Source organism: Babylonia areolata, chromosome 15, assembly GCF_041734735.1.
Source record: "Babylonia areolata isolate BAREFJ2019XMU chromosome 15, ASM4173473v1, whole genome shotgun sequence".
Classification (NCBI taxonomy): Eukaryota; Metazoa; Mollusca; class Gastropoda; order Neogastropoda; family Buccinidae; genus Babylonia; species Babylonia areolata.
This window is the reverse complement of record NC_134890.1, coordinates 31,050,470-31,067,969: the sequence shown is the minus strand read 5'-3', so window position 1 is coordinate 31,067,969 and position 17,500 is coordinate 31,050,470. Positions and strand designations below refer to the sequence as shown.

The following is a 17,500-nucleotide window of genomic DNA, read 5'->3' as shown; positions in this document are numbered from 1 at the left end:
CAGCACCACCACCACCACCACTATCCTTACCTTCCCCTCACCCCCCACCCCACCCCCTGAACCCCCCTTCTCCTCAACCCTCCCTCCAACCACATCCACAACCACCACCTTCACCCCTCACCTCCGTCCCCTAGTCCCCATCCCTCTATGCTAGTCAGTCGTGTCTGACTATGACCATCAGACAGCAGAGGAGGCAACTGCTGTCCCGACAGTCTGGGCTAGAATTTGATTATAGTGGAGAGTGTCTTGCCCAAGTTACATCCCCACTCTCTCGGCCAAAGAGGATTTTGGGACAGTTGGTGTTGGGATGGTTCCCAAAAGGCAAACTAGCCTCCAAGTCTGCAGGACTAAAACTCTCAAACTAGGAGGCAAGACTGCACTGGCTCTTTAGTGCTGCAGCCTTGGGGGCTAACTGGCCTTTGGGAACCATCCCAACGCCGATTGTCTTAAAAGACTGAGAGAGTGGGGATGTAACTTGGGCAAGACGCCTGTAGTCAAATCTTAGCGCAAAGCACACAGTTGGGACAACATACTGATGACATGATAACTGACAAACCCGATGGCTCCAGCAGGCACGTTGGGTCTCGGACAGGAGATGGAGATGATTTCGTCCAGGTGGGGGTTCCTTCCTGTGATGTCGTACTGCACCGTCACGTCGTATGTGTAGATGATCTCCGTGGCCTGCCATTCATTGTTCGTAGGTCACACACGTAACTTGACACAGCATAACATAACACAGAGTTTGTCACACACGTAACTTGACACAGCATAACATAACACAGAGTTTGTCACACACGTAACTTGACACAATATAACATGACACAGAGTAGATCACACACGTAACTTGACATAACACAACATAACGAAGAGTAGATTACACACGTAACTTGACATAACACAACATAACAAACGGTAGATTACACACGTAACTTGACATAACACAACATAACAAACAGTAGATTACACACGTAACGACACAACACAACATAACAAACAGTAGATTACACACGTAACGACACAACACAACATAACAAACTGTAGATTACACACGTTACTTGATATAACGCAACATAACAAACAGTAGATTACACACGTAACGACACAACACAACATAACACACAGTAGACCACACACGTAACTTGACACGACATAACATAACATAACATAGCATAACTCCGTGCACACACACACACACACACACACACACACACACACACACACACACACACACACAAACAGTCTCTGTCTCACAGTGGTGGAGATGTTAGGCTTGGCACCACACACACACACACACACACACACACACACACACACACACACACACACACACACTGACTCACAGTGGTGGAGATGTTAGGCTTAACTCTACACACACACACACACACACACACACACACACACACACACACACTGACTCACAGTTCTGGAGACGTTAGGCCTAGCTCCACACACACACACACACACACACACACACACACACACACACACACACACACACACACACTGACTCACAGTTCTGGAGACGTTAGGCCTAGCTCCACACACACACACACACACACACACACACACACACACACACACACTGACTCACAGTTCTGGAGACGTTAGGCCTAGCTCCACACACACACACACACACACACACACACACACACACACACACACACACACACACACACTGACTCACAGTTCTGGAGACGTTAGGCCTAGCTCCACACACACACACACACACACACACACACACACACACACACACACACACACTGACTCACAGTTCTGGAGACGTTAGGCCTAGCTCCACACACACACACACACACACATAGACACACACACACACACACACACACTGACTCAGTGGTGGAGACGTTAGGCCTAGCTCCACACACACACACACACACACACACACACACACACACACACACACACACTGACTCACAGTGGTGGAGAAGTTAGGCCTAGCTTCACACACACACACACACACACACACACACACACACACACACACACACACTGACTCACAGTTCTGGAGATGTTAGGCCTAGCTCCACAGTCCGTGCCGTTGTACGGGAGCTCAGTGGCAAAGCCCCGCCACTTGCTCCGGACAGGGTCAAGGGTGAAGCTCACCTGACTGTGCACTGGCGGCACCTGACTCGGAAGTGGTAATACAGCACACACACACACACACACACACACACACACACACACACACACACACACACACACACACACTGCTTCATTATCTTCAATAAAAGAAAATGAATTTGTGCAAACTGGCATTACCATTTTGTATATGATAGTCAGTCGTGTCCATCTTAATTACCACCAGAACAGCAGAGGAGGCAACTGCTGTCCCAGCTATCTGGGCTACAATTTGATTATTATGGAGAGTGTCTTGCACTCTCAAGTAACATCCCCACTCTTTCAGCCAAGAGGATTTTCAGAACAGTCCGCGTTGGGATGGTATGGTTCCCAAAGGCCAACAAGCCCACGAGGCTGCAGCACCGACTGAGAGCCAGTGCAATTTTGCCTCCTAGTTTGATAGTTACTCTCCTTGGGAAAAAAAAAGTGCAATTTTGCCTCCTAGTTTGATAGTTACTCTCCTTGGGGGAAAAAAAAAAAGACTAAGCTGTAAATGGGGGGAAAAAAAACATTGATAATACAGCTCTCATATGATTGTTGGCCATTAACTCATTGTACCCCACAGCTCTCACTTGATTGTTGGCCATTAACTCATTCTACTCCACAGCTGCCACTTGATTGTTGGCCATTAACTCATTCTACTCCACAGCTGCCACTTGATTGTTGGCCATTAACTCATTCTACCCCTCAGCTTCCACTTGATTGTTGGCCATTAACTCATTCTACTCCACAGCTGCCACTTGATTGTTGGCCATTAACTCATTCTACTCCACAGCTGCCACTTGATTGTTGGCCATTAACTCATTCTACCCCTCAGCTTCCACTTGATTGTTGGCCATTAACTCATTCTACTCCACAGCTGCCACTTGATTGTTGGCCATTAACTCATTCTACCCCTCAGCTTCCACTTGATTGTTGGCCATTAACTCATTCTACTCCACAGCTGCCACTTGATTGTTGGCCATTAACTCATTCTACTCCACAGCTGCCACTTGATTGTTGGCCATTAACTCATTCTACTCCACAGCTGCCACTTGATTGTTGGCCATTAACTCATTCTACTCCACAGCTGCATGCCTGCTACAACAACCCTGGACCAGCACTACACGAGACCACAGCAGTAAAAAAAAAAAATAATAAAAAAAAAACCACAGGGTGGTTCACTAAAATAGCGAACATGGATGGAGAATTGTTGTGTTTAACCACTCAAACAAAGCTTCGTTTTCATACTGACAGAATCCGTAAACGGTTCAGTTTAGCACGCCAACTGTACCAAGCAAGAATGAACGAAACTGGAATAAAGTGTTGGTACGAGAATGCTCGTACCTGGTCCACAGGGGGAAGTAATCATGGTACGAGTTAACTCGCGCCTGGAGTCGAATGAGGTAAGAAGAAAAGAAACAAGAGAGGCAAGGCCTTCAAGACTCACTTGTGATAAATTAAGTCCCCTAGCATTAATTACAGAGTAATTTCCCTTTTTTACTATCTGCACCAAAACATTTGTAAAATAAATAAAAATTCCATGTTTAGCATAAGAAGTTCCTGTTTGAACAAAAAATGATAATAATGACTGCTCTTGTTGTTGGATCAGAATATCAGAGTCAAAGTGCCAAGTTTAGAGAATACAAACAATATAAATATAACAGTAAATGCAGTTTGCATATAAGTAGGCTTCATTTTTTATTTTTTTTTGTGCCCATCCCAGAGGTGCAATATTGTTTTAAACAAGATGACTGGAAAGAACTGAATTTTCCCTATTTTTATGCCTAATTTGGTGTCAACTGACAAAGTATTTGCAGAGAAAATGTCAATGTTAAAGTTTACCACGGACACACACACACACACACACACACACAGAGACAACCGAACATCGGGTTAAAACATAGACACTTTGTTTACACAAGTGAGTCAATTAAGAAAAAAAAAAGCATATCAATGACTCGGGGGGGGGGGGGGGGGGACGCGTCAAACGTGACATATATGACGTCATAGGACGTATGACGTCATGTCATCGCGGGATGGCTTACGGTGCATGAGACTCCAGGTGCTCCCTGCAGGAAGACATTCCCCGAGAAACGGTCCCCCGGATAGATATTGATGATCATCTGGTCACGGTAACATTCGCTCTGCACTGAAAAAAAGCAACAAAACAAACACAGCGAAACATTTTTTTTTAAATAATCATCCTTTTCTTCATCCGTTCGCTGTGCGTATATGTATGTATGTATATATGTAGGGCCTATGTATGTATGTATGTATGTATGTATGTATGTAGGGCCTATGTATGCATGTATGTATGCATGTAGGGCCTATGTATGTATGTATGTATGTAGGGCCTATGTATACAATTTTCATCTTTTTCATTTATTCGCTGTGCGTATATCAAGTATGTATGTATGTATGCATGCATGTAGGGCCTATGTATGTATGTATGTATCACCACCACCACCACCACAACCACCATCAACAACTGCTACGACAACAAACACGACATTAACAACGCAACCAACAACAACCAAGAACAACAACATGTTAGCAACAACAATATTATTGTGACATCGAGACTTCTACCAACAAAAAGAACAGCAGCGACAACACCAACAGCTTCAACAACAACAACAACAACAACCACTGCAGCAACATCGACAACCACTACCAACAACAACAACAACAACAACAACCACTGCAGCAACATCGACAACCACTACCAACACCAACAGCTTCAACAACAACAACAACAACAACCACTGCAGCAACATCGACAACCACTACCAACAACAACAGCAACAACAACAACAAAATCTCAACACTATTTAACCATAGCAGATCCATGACAACATCAACAGATTAGCAACAATAACCACAGCAATACCATTAAGACCACTGTTAGCAACGTCCATGACAACAGCAACAGATTAGCAACAATAACCACAACACTACCACCGTGGCCACTTCTAACAACAAATATAACAACAGCAACAGATTAGTAACAATAACCACAGCAGTAACATCGAGACAGCTACCAAGAATACCAGCAGCAACAACAGATTAACAACAACAACCACATCAGTAACGCCACCACCACCACCAACAACAACAACAACGACAACAACAAACATTGGGAAGCAGCCCGATGTTCACACAGAGAGATCTGGTGTTATTCAATACGATACGATTCAATACGATACGATACAATGCGACACGACACGACACGACACGACAATACGTGGCACGTCACGTAAAGATACGGCATGATACAACGGAAACCAACACCACACAGCACAGCACAACACAACACAGCACAGCACAGCACAGCACAGCACAACACCACACCACACAACACAACACAACACAACACTGCACAGCACAACACAGTACAGCACAGCACAGCACAACACAACACAACACCACACAACACAACACGACACAACACTGCACAGCACAACACAACACAACACCACACAACACAACACTGCACAGCACAGCACAGCACAGCACAACACAACACCACACCACACAACACAACACTGCACAGCACAACACAGCACAGCACAGCACAGCACAACACAACACAACACTGCACAGCACAACACAGCACAACACAGCACAGCACAGCACAACATAGCACAACACCACACAACACAACACTGCACGGCACAACACAGCACAGCACAACACAACACCACACAAAACAACACAGCACGGCACAACACAGCACAGCACAACATAGCACAACACCACACAACACAACACTGCACGGCACAACACAGCACAGCACAACACAACACCACACAAAACAACACAACACAGCACAGCACAGCACAGCTCAACAGAACAGCACGGAACAGCACAACACAACACAACACAACACAACACAACACACCACACCACACTAAACAACAGCGTACCACACCACAAAGCACATTACAGCACAGCACAGCACGGAACAGCACAGCACAACACAACACAACACACCACACTAAAAACAACAGCATACCACACCACAAAGCACATTACAGCACAGCACAGTACACCACACCACACCACACCACACCGACACAACAACAACACGGTACAACACCACACAGCACAGCACAACACAACACAGCACAGCACAGCACAGCACAACACAACACAGCACAGCACAGCACAACACAGCACAGCACACCACACCACAGCACAGCACACCACACCACACCACACCGACACAACAACAACACGGTACAACACCACACAGCACAGCACAACACAGCACAGCACAGCACAGCACAGCACAACACAGCACAGCACAGCACAGCACAACACAGCACAGCACAACACAGCACAGCACAGCACAACACAACACAGCACAGCACAACACAGCACAGCACAACACAGCACAGCACAGCACAACACAGCACAGCACAACACAGCACAGCACAGCACAACACAGCACAGCACACCACACCACACCACACCACACCACACCACACCGACACAACAACAACACGGTACAACACCACACAGCACAGCACAACACAACACAGCACAGCACACCACACCACACCACACCACACCACACCACACCGACACAACAACAACACGGTACAACACCACACAGCACAGCACAACACAACACACCACACCACACTACACTACACACAGAATACCAGCAGCAACACAGAAACACAACAACCAAACAGCACAGTCACACCCACACCACCCCACACACCAACACACAACACACCAACCGACAACAACAACACAGAAAACACCACGAAGCACACAGCCAGAAGACTGTACAATACATACAAACCAATCCACACCACACACACGAACACAACACACGGACAACACAACACGGCAACGACACACGCACAGCACGCATAGGCATGCACATACAACACACCAACACACACAGCACAGCACAGTACACACCACACAGCACAGCACACCAGCAGCACAGCAACAACACCCACACCACACACACACCAACAACAACAACAACACTCACAGCACAACACAGCACAGCACAGCACAGCACACAACACAACACAACACCAACACACACACAAACCACGACAAACACACACTGCCACACACACCACAACACAACCACACCACACCAACAACAACACGACAACAACACTGCACACACAACACCACAACACCACACACCACACCAACACACACACGACAACACAACACAGCACAGCCAACAACACAACAACACGCACAGCCAACAGCACAAACACAACACACCACACCACAGCACAACACAACACAACACAGCACACACAGCACAACAAGCACACACACACAACACAACAGCACGGCACAACACAGCACACCACAACTAGCACAACACCACACAAACACAACACCACGGTCAACACACAGCACAGCACAACAAGCACACAACACACACAACACAACACTGCACAGCACAAACACCACACACACAACCATACACAACACCACACAAACACCAACACGCACAGCAACAAACACAGCACAGCACAACATACGCACACAACAACACAACACAACACAACACTGCACAACACAACACAACACACACACAACCACACTAAACAACAGCGTACCACACCACAAAAGCACATACAGCACAGCACAGCACAACACAGCACTACACCACACCACACTAACAACAGCATACCACACCACAAAGCACATTACAGCACAGCACAGTACACCACACCACACCGACACAACAACAACAACACGGTACAACACCACACAGCACAGCACAACACAGCACAGCACAGCACAGGCGCACCACACCACACCACACCACACCACAGCCGACACAACAACAACAACGGTACAAACACCACACAGCACAGCACAAACACAGCACACCACAGCACACCACACCACACCACACCACACCACACCACACCACACCACACCACACCGACACAACAACAACACGGTACAACACCACACAGCACAGCACAACACAGCACAGCACAACACAGCACAGCACAGCACAGCACAGCACAGCACACCACACCACACCACACCACACCACACCACACCACACCACACCACACCGACACAACAACAACACAGTACAACACCACACAGCACAGCACAACACAGCACAGCACAACACAACACCACAACATCACACCACACCACACCACACCACACCACACCACACCGACACAACAACAACACGGTACAACACCACACAGCACAGCACAACACAGCACAGCACAGCACAGCACAGCACAGCACAACACAGCACAGCACAACACAGCACAGCACAGCACAGTACAACACCACACAGCACAGCACAACACAGCACAGCACAGCACACCACACCACACCACACCACACCACACCAACACAACAACAACACGGTACAACACCACACCACCACAGCACAGCACAACACAGCACAGTCACAACACAGGCACAGCACAAGCACAGCACACCACACCACACCACACCACACCACACCACATCCACACCGACACCACAACACCGACACAACAACACACAGTACAACAGCCACACAGCAAAGCACAACACAGCACAGCACAACACAACACCACAACAGCACACCACACCAACCAACCACACCACACCACAACCGACACGAACAACACAACACGGTACAACACCACACACAGCACAGGCACAACACAGCACAGGCACAGCACAGCACACGCACAGCACACACAGGCACAGCACAACCACAGCACAGCACAGCACAGTACAACACCACACACAGCACAGCCACAACACAGCAAAGCACAGCACACCACACCACACCACACCACACCACACCAACACAACAACAACACGTACAACACCACACAGCACAGCACAACACAGCACACAGCACAACCACAGCACAGCACAGTCACAGCACAACACAACACCACAACATCACACCACACCACACAACACACACGGTACAACACCACACAGCACAACACAACACCACAACATCACACCACACCACACCAACACAACAACACGGTACAACACCACACAGCACAACACAACACCACAACACCACACCACACCACACCAACACAACAACACGGTACAACACCACACAGCACAGCACAACACAGCACAGCACAACACAGCACAGCACAACACAGCACACCACAACATCACACCACACCACACCACACAACACAACACAACAACAACACGGTACAACACCACACAGCACAGCACAGCACAACACAGCACAGCACAGCACACCACACCACACCACACCACACCACACCACACCAACACAACAACAACACGGTACAACACCACACAGCACAGCACAACACAGCACAGCACAACACAGCACAGCACACCACAGCACACCACACCACACCACACCACACCACACCAACACAACAACAACACGGTACAACACCACACAGCACAGCACAGCACAACACAGCACAGCACACCACACCACACAACAACAACACGGTACAACACCACACAGCACAGCACAACACAGCACAGCACACCACACCACACCACACCACACCACACCAACACAACAACAACACGGTACAACACCACACAGCACAGCACAACACAGCACAGCACACCACACCACACAACAACAACACGGTACAACACCACACAGCACAGCACAACACAGCACAGCACAGCACAGCACAGCACAGCACAACACAGCACACCACACCACACCACACCACACCGACACAACAACAACACGGTACAACACCACACAGCACAGCACAACACCACACAGCACAGCACAACACCACACAGCACAGCACAACACAGCACAACACAACACCACAACATCACACCACACCGACACAACAACAACACGGTACAACACCACACAGCACAGCACAACACAGCACACCACAACATCACACCACACCACACAACACAACAACAACACGGTACAACACCACACAGCACAGCACAACACAGCACACCACAACATCACACCACACCACACAACACAACAACAACACGGTACAACACCACACAGCACAGCACAACACAGCACACCACAACATCACACCACACCACACAACACAACAACAACACGGTACAACACCACACAGCACAGCACAACACAGCACACCACAACACCACAACATCACACCACAACACACAACACAGCACAACACAGCACAACAACAACAACACAAGCACAGTGCCTCACCACTGGGACGCTCGCACTACTCTCCGTTCAACCCTACCGGGCAGTGGCATCACGACTGACCACAGCCACTGACCGACAGCACAGCACAGTACACCACACCACACTACACCACAGCACAGCACAGCACAGCACAGCACAGTACACCACAGCACAGCACAGCACAGCACACCACAGCACACCACACCACACCACAGCACACCACAGCACACCACAGCACAGCACACCACACCACACCACACCACACCACACCACACCACAGCACTGCACACCACAGCACAGCACACCACAGCACAGCACAGCACACCACACCACAGCACAGCACAGCACAGCACAGCACACCACGCCACGCCACAGCACACCACACCACAGAACACCACGCCACACCACACCACGCCACAGCACAGCACACCACAGCACAGCACACCACACCACAGCACACCACGCCACAGCACAGCACACCACACCACAGCACACCACAGCACACCACAGCACACCACACCACAGCACACCACACCACACCTCACCACACCGCAGCACACCACACCACACCACACCACCACCACAACACACCACACCACACCTCACCACAGCAGCACACCACACCACACCACACCACAGCACCACACCACACCACACCACACCACACCACAGCAGCACACCACACCACACCACACCACCACACCACCACAACAACCCAAGCACGGCTCCTCACCACTGGGACGCTCGCAGAACTCTCCATAGTACTCCACGGGACAGTAGCACTGAGACCTTCTTTGGCCGCTGATGGAAACCATGTCATCATAGCACGTACCTCCGTTCCGACAGGGGTTATCTCTCAGACAGTTGCCGTGCATGATAAACTCTGCACACGTCATTACAAGTGCGTCATTACAAGGGGTTATGTCTCAGACAGTTGCCGTGCATGGTGAACTCTGCACACGTCATTACAGGGGGTTATGTCTCAGACAGTTGCCGTGCATGATGAACTCTGCACACGCCATTACAAGTGCGTCATTACAGGGGGTTATGTCTCAGACAGTTGCCGTGCATGGTGAACTCTGCACACGTCATTACAAGTGCGTCATTACAGGGGGTTATGTCTCAGACAGTTGCCGTGCATGGTGAACTGCACATGCCGTGCATGATGAATTCTGCACACGTCATTACAAATGCGTCATTACAGGGGGTTATGTCTCAGACAGTTGTCTTGCATCATGAACTCTGCACACGTCATTACAGGGAGTTATATCTCAGACAGTTGCCGTGCATGATGAACTCTGCACACGTCATTACAGGGGTTATGTCTCAGACAGTTGTCTTGCATGATGAACTCTGCACACGTCATTACAGGGGTTATGTCTCAGACAGTTGCCGTGCATGATGAACTCTGCACACGTCATTACAGGGGTTATGTCTCAGACAGTTGCCGTGCACGATGAACTCTGCACACGTCATCAAAACCGACCGTTCTCCTTTGATCATTCTCAAGAAGCAAGATGTGAGAAATGGTTTCAAAAGACCGCGCTTATCTGCCACTGAATACAGAGCCCGTAAGGGTCAGGGTTCGAATCTCGCTGTCATCTCGCCCTTTCTCCCAAGTTTAAGTTCAAAATGGATGAATCAAGATGCATTGTATTGTATTGTATTGTATTGTATTGTATTGTATTGAAAAGTTTGACTGAAAAATCATCAAACTGAGGGTGTAGTTAATCGGGTGAGACTTCTTCTTCTTCTTCTGCGTTCGTGGGCTGCAACTCCCACGTTCACTCGTATGCACACGAGTTGGATTTTACGTGTATGACCGTTTTTACCCCGCCATGTAGGCAGCCATACTCCGTTTTCGGGGGTGTGCATGCTGGGTATGCTCTTGTTTCCATAACCCACCGAACGCTGACATGGATTACAAGATCTTTAACGTGCGTATTTGATCTTCTGCTTGCATATACACACGAAGGGGGTTCAGGCACTAGCAGGTCTGCACATATGTTGACCTGGGAGATCGTAAAAATCTCCACCCTTTACCCACCAGGCGCCATCACCGTGATTCGAACCCGGGACCCTCAGATTGACAGTCCAACGCTTTAACCACTCGGCTACTGCGCCCGTCGTCGGGTGAGACGATAAACCGAGGTCACCAGTGTGCAGCACGCTCTTGGCGCACTCTTAAAGAACCCAGGGCACCAAAAGGGTTGTTTTATGACCAGATTCTGCAGATGAAATCCACTCTGATCAGTACACAAATATAACATACATACACACAGGGCCTGCCTTAGCGCATTCCGTTATGCTGCCAGGTCAGGAATCTGCCTCAGCAGATGTGGTGTAGAGTATATGGATTTGTCCGAAAGCAGTTACGCCTTTTTTACAAACTGAAACTGAAACTCTCCTGACCAAAAAACAAACAAACAAACAAACAAACAAAAACAAACAAAAAAATCTTGAATTACTAATCTTGGGATATCGCTGACAAAGAGATTATAACGAATCCTGACAACAACGAAAAAGAAAAAAAAGAACACACACACACACACACACACACACACACACACACACACACACACACACACACACACACACACACACACACACACACACACACACACACACACAAACATAAGTTAGTTGTTGTTGTTGTTGTTGTTGTTGTTGTTGTTTTTGGGGGGGTTCTTTCTTTCTTTCTTTCATTTTTCTTCTTCTTTTTTCTTTCTTTTTTTTTTAACATTTTGAAATTAGAGCTTCATCAATATGATATCCGAGAAAAGACAAACAATCATAAATTGAGATATAATACTGACACACGTAGAGATGGGGACGGAGACATTTTCTATTAATGAATCCTACTACACTCCTTCTGACATGGGCAGCAGAAGATTGTATTGTATTGTATTGTATTGTATTGTATTGTTTTGCATTGTATTGTATTGTACTGCATTGTATTGTATTGTACTGAATTGCATTGTATTGTATTGTACTGTATTGTACTGTATTGTATTGTATTGTATTGTTTTGTATTGTATTGTATTGTACTGCATTGTATTGTATTGTACTGCATTGTATTGTATTGTACTGAATTGCATTGTATTGTATTGTATTGTATTGTATTGTATTGTATTGCATTGTATTGTATTGTACTGCATTGTATTGTATTGTATTGTATTGTATTGTATTGTATTGTACTGAATTGCATTGTATTGTATTGTACTGTATTGTATTGTACTGCATTGTATTGTATTGTATTGCATTGTATTGTATTGTACTGCATTGTATTATATTGTATTGTATTGTACTGCATTGCATTGTATTGTATTGCATTGTACTGCATTGTATTGTATTGTATTGCATTGTATTGCATTGTATTGCATTGTATTGCATTGTACTGCATTGTATTGTATTGTATTGTACTGCATTGTATTGTATTGTACTGCATTGCATTGCATTGTATTGTACTGCATTGTATTGTATTGTATTGTATTGTACTGCATTGTATTGTATTATACTGCATTGTATTGTATTGTACTGCATTGTATTGTATTGTACTGCATTGCATTGTATTGTATTGCATTGTACTGCATTGTATTGTATTGTACTGCATTGCATTGTATTGTATTGCATTGTACTGCATTGTATTGTATCGTACTGCATTGCATTGCATTGTACTGTATTGTACTGCATTGCATTGTATTGTATTGTACTGCATTGCATTGCATTGTATTGTATTGTACTGCATTGTATTGTATTGTATTATACTGCATTGTATTGTATTGTATTTCTCTTTTTGTCACAACAGATTTATCTGTGTGAAATTCGGGCTGCTCTCCCCAGGGAGAGCTCGTCGCTACACTGACAGCGCCACCCTTTTTTTCTTTTTTTTCTTTCTTTGTATTTTTTCCTGCGTGCAGTTTTATTTGTTTTTTCCTATCGAAGTGGATTTTTTTACAGAATTTTGCCAGGACAACCCTTTTGTTGCTTTACGTTCTTTTACGTGCGCTAAGTGCATGCTGCACACGGGACCTCAGTTTATCGTCTCATCCGAACCGAATGACTAGCGTCCAGACCACCACTCAAGGTCTAGTGCAGGGGGAGAATATATCGGCGGCTGAGCCGTGATTCGAACCAGCGCGCTCAGATTCTCTCGCTTCCTAGGCGGACGCGTTACCTCTGGGCCATCACTCCACTTTATATGTCTTCTGTATTCATGTGAAAAATGTAAACGTAAAAACATGAATAAAAAGAAGTTTGAAAAAAAAAAAAAGAAATAAAATAAAACAAAATAAAATAATATAAAATAATTATTAAAAATAAACACGAAGAGATCCATCACTTCAAAACAAAACTACATCCATGTAGATTTTTTTTTTTTTTTTAATCTAGATAGTGTCAGTGGCTAATTTATCACCCCTGTAAACGTGTGCGTCGGTATACAGCAGTTTTCAGGTCACGAACTGCAGTGTGATAGGCCATGACTCAGAACTTGAATCATTCTCACGTTTCTGTTTTAAAAGGGAACGTTACCCATCACACAATGTACTGTACTTTGGTTTTGTTTGTATGTTTGTTTGCTTGTTTTCATGGGAACGACAAAAGGAAGTGTGTGTGTGTGTGTGTGTGTGTGTTGTGGTGTGTGTGTGTGTGTGTGTGTGTTGTGGTGTGTGTGTGTGTGTGTGTTGTTCGTGTGTTGTTGTTTTTTCCTATCCCATCATCTGGGCCGTTTCAGAGGCATCACTTCCACGCAGCACGATCCTTTAATACAGCCACACCCAGATTTGTAAAAGGAAGTGATATTGGTTTTTACTTAGTTTCAGAGAGATTGAAACAACGACAAACAAAAAAACCCAAAAAACACCGCTTGAAAAAAAAAAGAAACACACACACACACACACACACACACACACACACACACACACACACACACACACACACACACACACACACACACACACACACACACACACACACACACACACACACACACACACACACACGTGTACACTTTGTTAATTAATCATCCGTTGTGCTTCCTGTTGTGTCAAGACACTGTCCTCTTTAAGCTCAAGACAACTGTGAACAACTGGCACCTCCCCCTCCCTCCCACCTCCCCCTCAAACCCCCGTCCCCACTTCATCTGTTATATTCATTGGGTGTGTGAGTCCCCCTCACCCTTTCTCCCCTCTCTCTGTCTGTCTCTGTCTCTCTGTCTGTCTCTGTCTGTCTCTGTCTCTCTGTCTGTCTGTCTATGTCTCTGTCTCCTTGCCCTGCTATCTATCTCTTTGCATGCTTATTCCGTTTCCCTCATTTGAGAAAAATGTTCTCTGTCTTTCTGTCTCTGTTTCTCTGTCTCTGTCTGTCTGTCTCTCCCTCTCTTTGACATGAGAGATGAATGTAAAGAAGCATGATTATGCATGCTATTCCACTTCCCTCAAATTAAAAAAAGTTTACTCTCTCTCTCTCTCTCTCTCTCTCTCTCTCTCTCTCTCTCTCTCCCTCTGCCTCTTTCTCACTCTTTGTCTCTGTGTGTGTGTGTGTGTGTGTGTGTGTGTGTGTGTGTGTGTGTGTGTGTGTGTGTGTGTGTGTGTGTGTGTGTTAACCTTCTTAACATATCAATGGTGCGGAAGGAAGAGAAAAGAAAGAAAAAAAGAGGAAAAGTAAAAAGAACATAGTGATGGGTTACACTGTCAGTCCTAGTCAACTCACGAGTTTCCTGGGAGCAGTCAAAGCCAGAGTAGGTGGTTCCCAAGCACTCGCAGTTTCCGTCCACCTGACAAAGCCCCCCGTTCATGCAACCGACACCCGGCCTGCTACAGTTGAAGGCAGCGTACCCTGTCACAGATTGACATCAGTTTTAAGATCGACCAACAGCAAAGTGAGAGGAGGAGGAATTTTGTTTAACTCACTCAGTACGGCCAGTCCTCTTTTCTCCTCTGCACAGACCCCTCGGATGTCCAGTGGGTGTCTCAATGACCCAACCTTTAGCTTCCGTCGTCAGAATTGTGGTATTCTTTGTCAACATTCACCTCTTCAGTATGAGAGCCTTCCACTTGCAATACTTTGATGGTTGTAATTGGTTAACGTCTTCTCTTTCGCCGTTCGTATGGAGAGAGTTAATGTCCCGTCACACATATCAGTGATTGAAGACATTTTGTTAAAGTATTTATGAATACATTTTGAGTATTATCGGTTAGAAGGGGTGGGAGATGTGAATGAATGGAGATTTTTTTTTTAAATCTAAATACAATTACAGGAAATTACTTATAGAGCTTCGTAAAAGAGAAGTCGTTAAACTGACAAGCGAAACAACTGATAATAAATGCAAAAAGTCAAAAACATCAACGTTCTCAGTCACTTGTGAAGACACACTTTCGTGTACATAAGGCTTCATCAAGCTACAGTCAAAAATTAACATATGCACTTGACATTAGAACAATAGTTAGTCCATAATGAATTTGATAATAGTCTGAGAGTTAAACTCAGAATTGGTCTGCGAATCGGACCAAAGTCTGAGAGAGTCAACTGATGAGGTTTTAGACTTGAATTTAAGCACCTGTAAAAGTCTCTTTCTAGTATATTGCTTATTTCCTTGTATGACAATGAGCAATATAGGCCTACTTTTACACTATCTGTATGATTCTTTGCTCCCCTTTTTGCTGCTCTGTCTGCTTGGTCGTTATAAAGGAATCCAGTGTGGGATGGTATCCAAAAAAAAATCAACATTTGTATCCTTCACAAATAGGGTGTGCAATAAATACCTGATTTCAAACAATAAATCTTTTTTTTATTATTCTCAAAAAGGGGCAAACTTTTTTAAACAGACTGAGAATCAACACAAAATAGGATACTACTTATCGTCATTGGTATTTGAACAAGATGATTTAAAGCCATAAGGATGGCCACCAATTCAGCTGTAAAAATTGAATGTCCCTTACCTAAATAATATGATTTTTTTGTTTTTAGGCCAGGAATGACGAAAGCAGATCCCGCACTGCTATCATCCAGAACCGAGCCGTCAGTGTAAACTTTTAAATGATAATCAAAATTTTCTTCTAATTCAATTCTGACAGATGCTGCTATAATATGTGAAGATTCTCCTTTTGTTGTGTCAGAAGCACATATGTTGACGTTTGCTTTTAACTCCCAGGGAGGGAAAGGTGGCACCAGAACACGAGGTGCCATATCATGTAGATCAGTATCAGTATC

At 45.8% G+C, this 17,500-nt stretch overlaps 1 protein-coding gene across 1 annotated transcript in view; it reads right to left on the bottom strand.

Annotated features, from left to right (window-relative positions):
- The window catches only part of LOC143290265 (EGF-like domain-containing protein 2), a 41,444-nt gene that overhangs the window by 14,821 nt on the left and 9,123 nt on the right, over nucleotides 1-17,500 (bottom strand). Inside the window, exons 2-6 of the mRNA XM_076599605.1 lie at nucleotides 16,001-16,126; nucleotides 11,022-11,171; nucleotides 4,164-4,267; nucleotides 2,017-2,142; nucleotides 557-681 (exon numbers count right to left, since the gene is read on the bottom strand). Of these exons, the coding sequence (XP_076455720.1) occupies nucleotides 557-681; nucleotides 2,017-2,142; nucleotides 4,164-4,267; nucleotides 11,022-11,171; nucleotides 16,001-16,126 (631 nt within the window). The remainder of the gene's footprint in view (nucleotides 1-556; nucleotides 682-2,016; nucleotides 2,143-4,163; nucleotides 4,268-11,021; nucleotides 11,172-16,000; nucleotides 16,127-17,500) is intronic.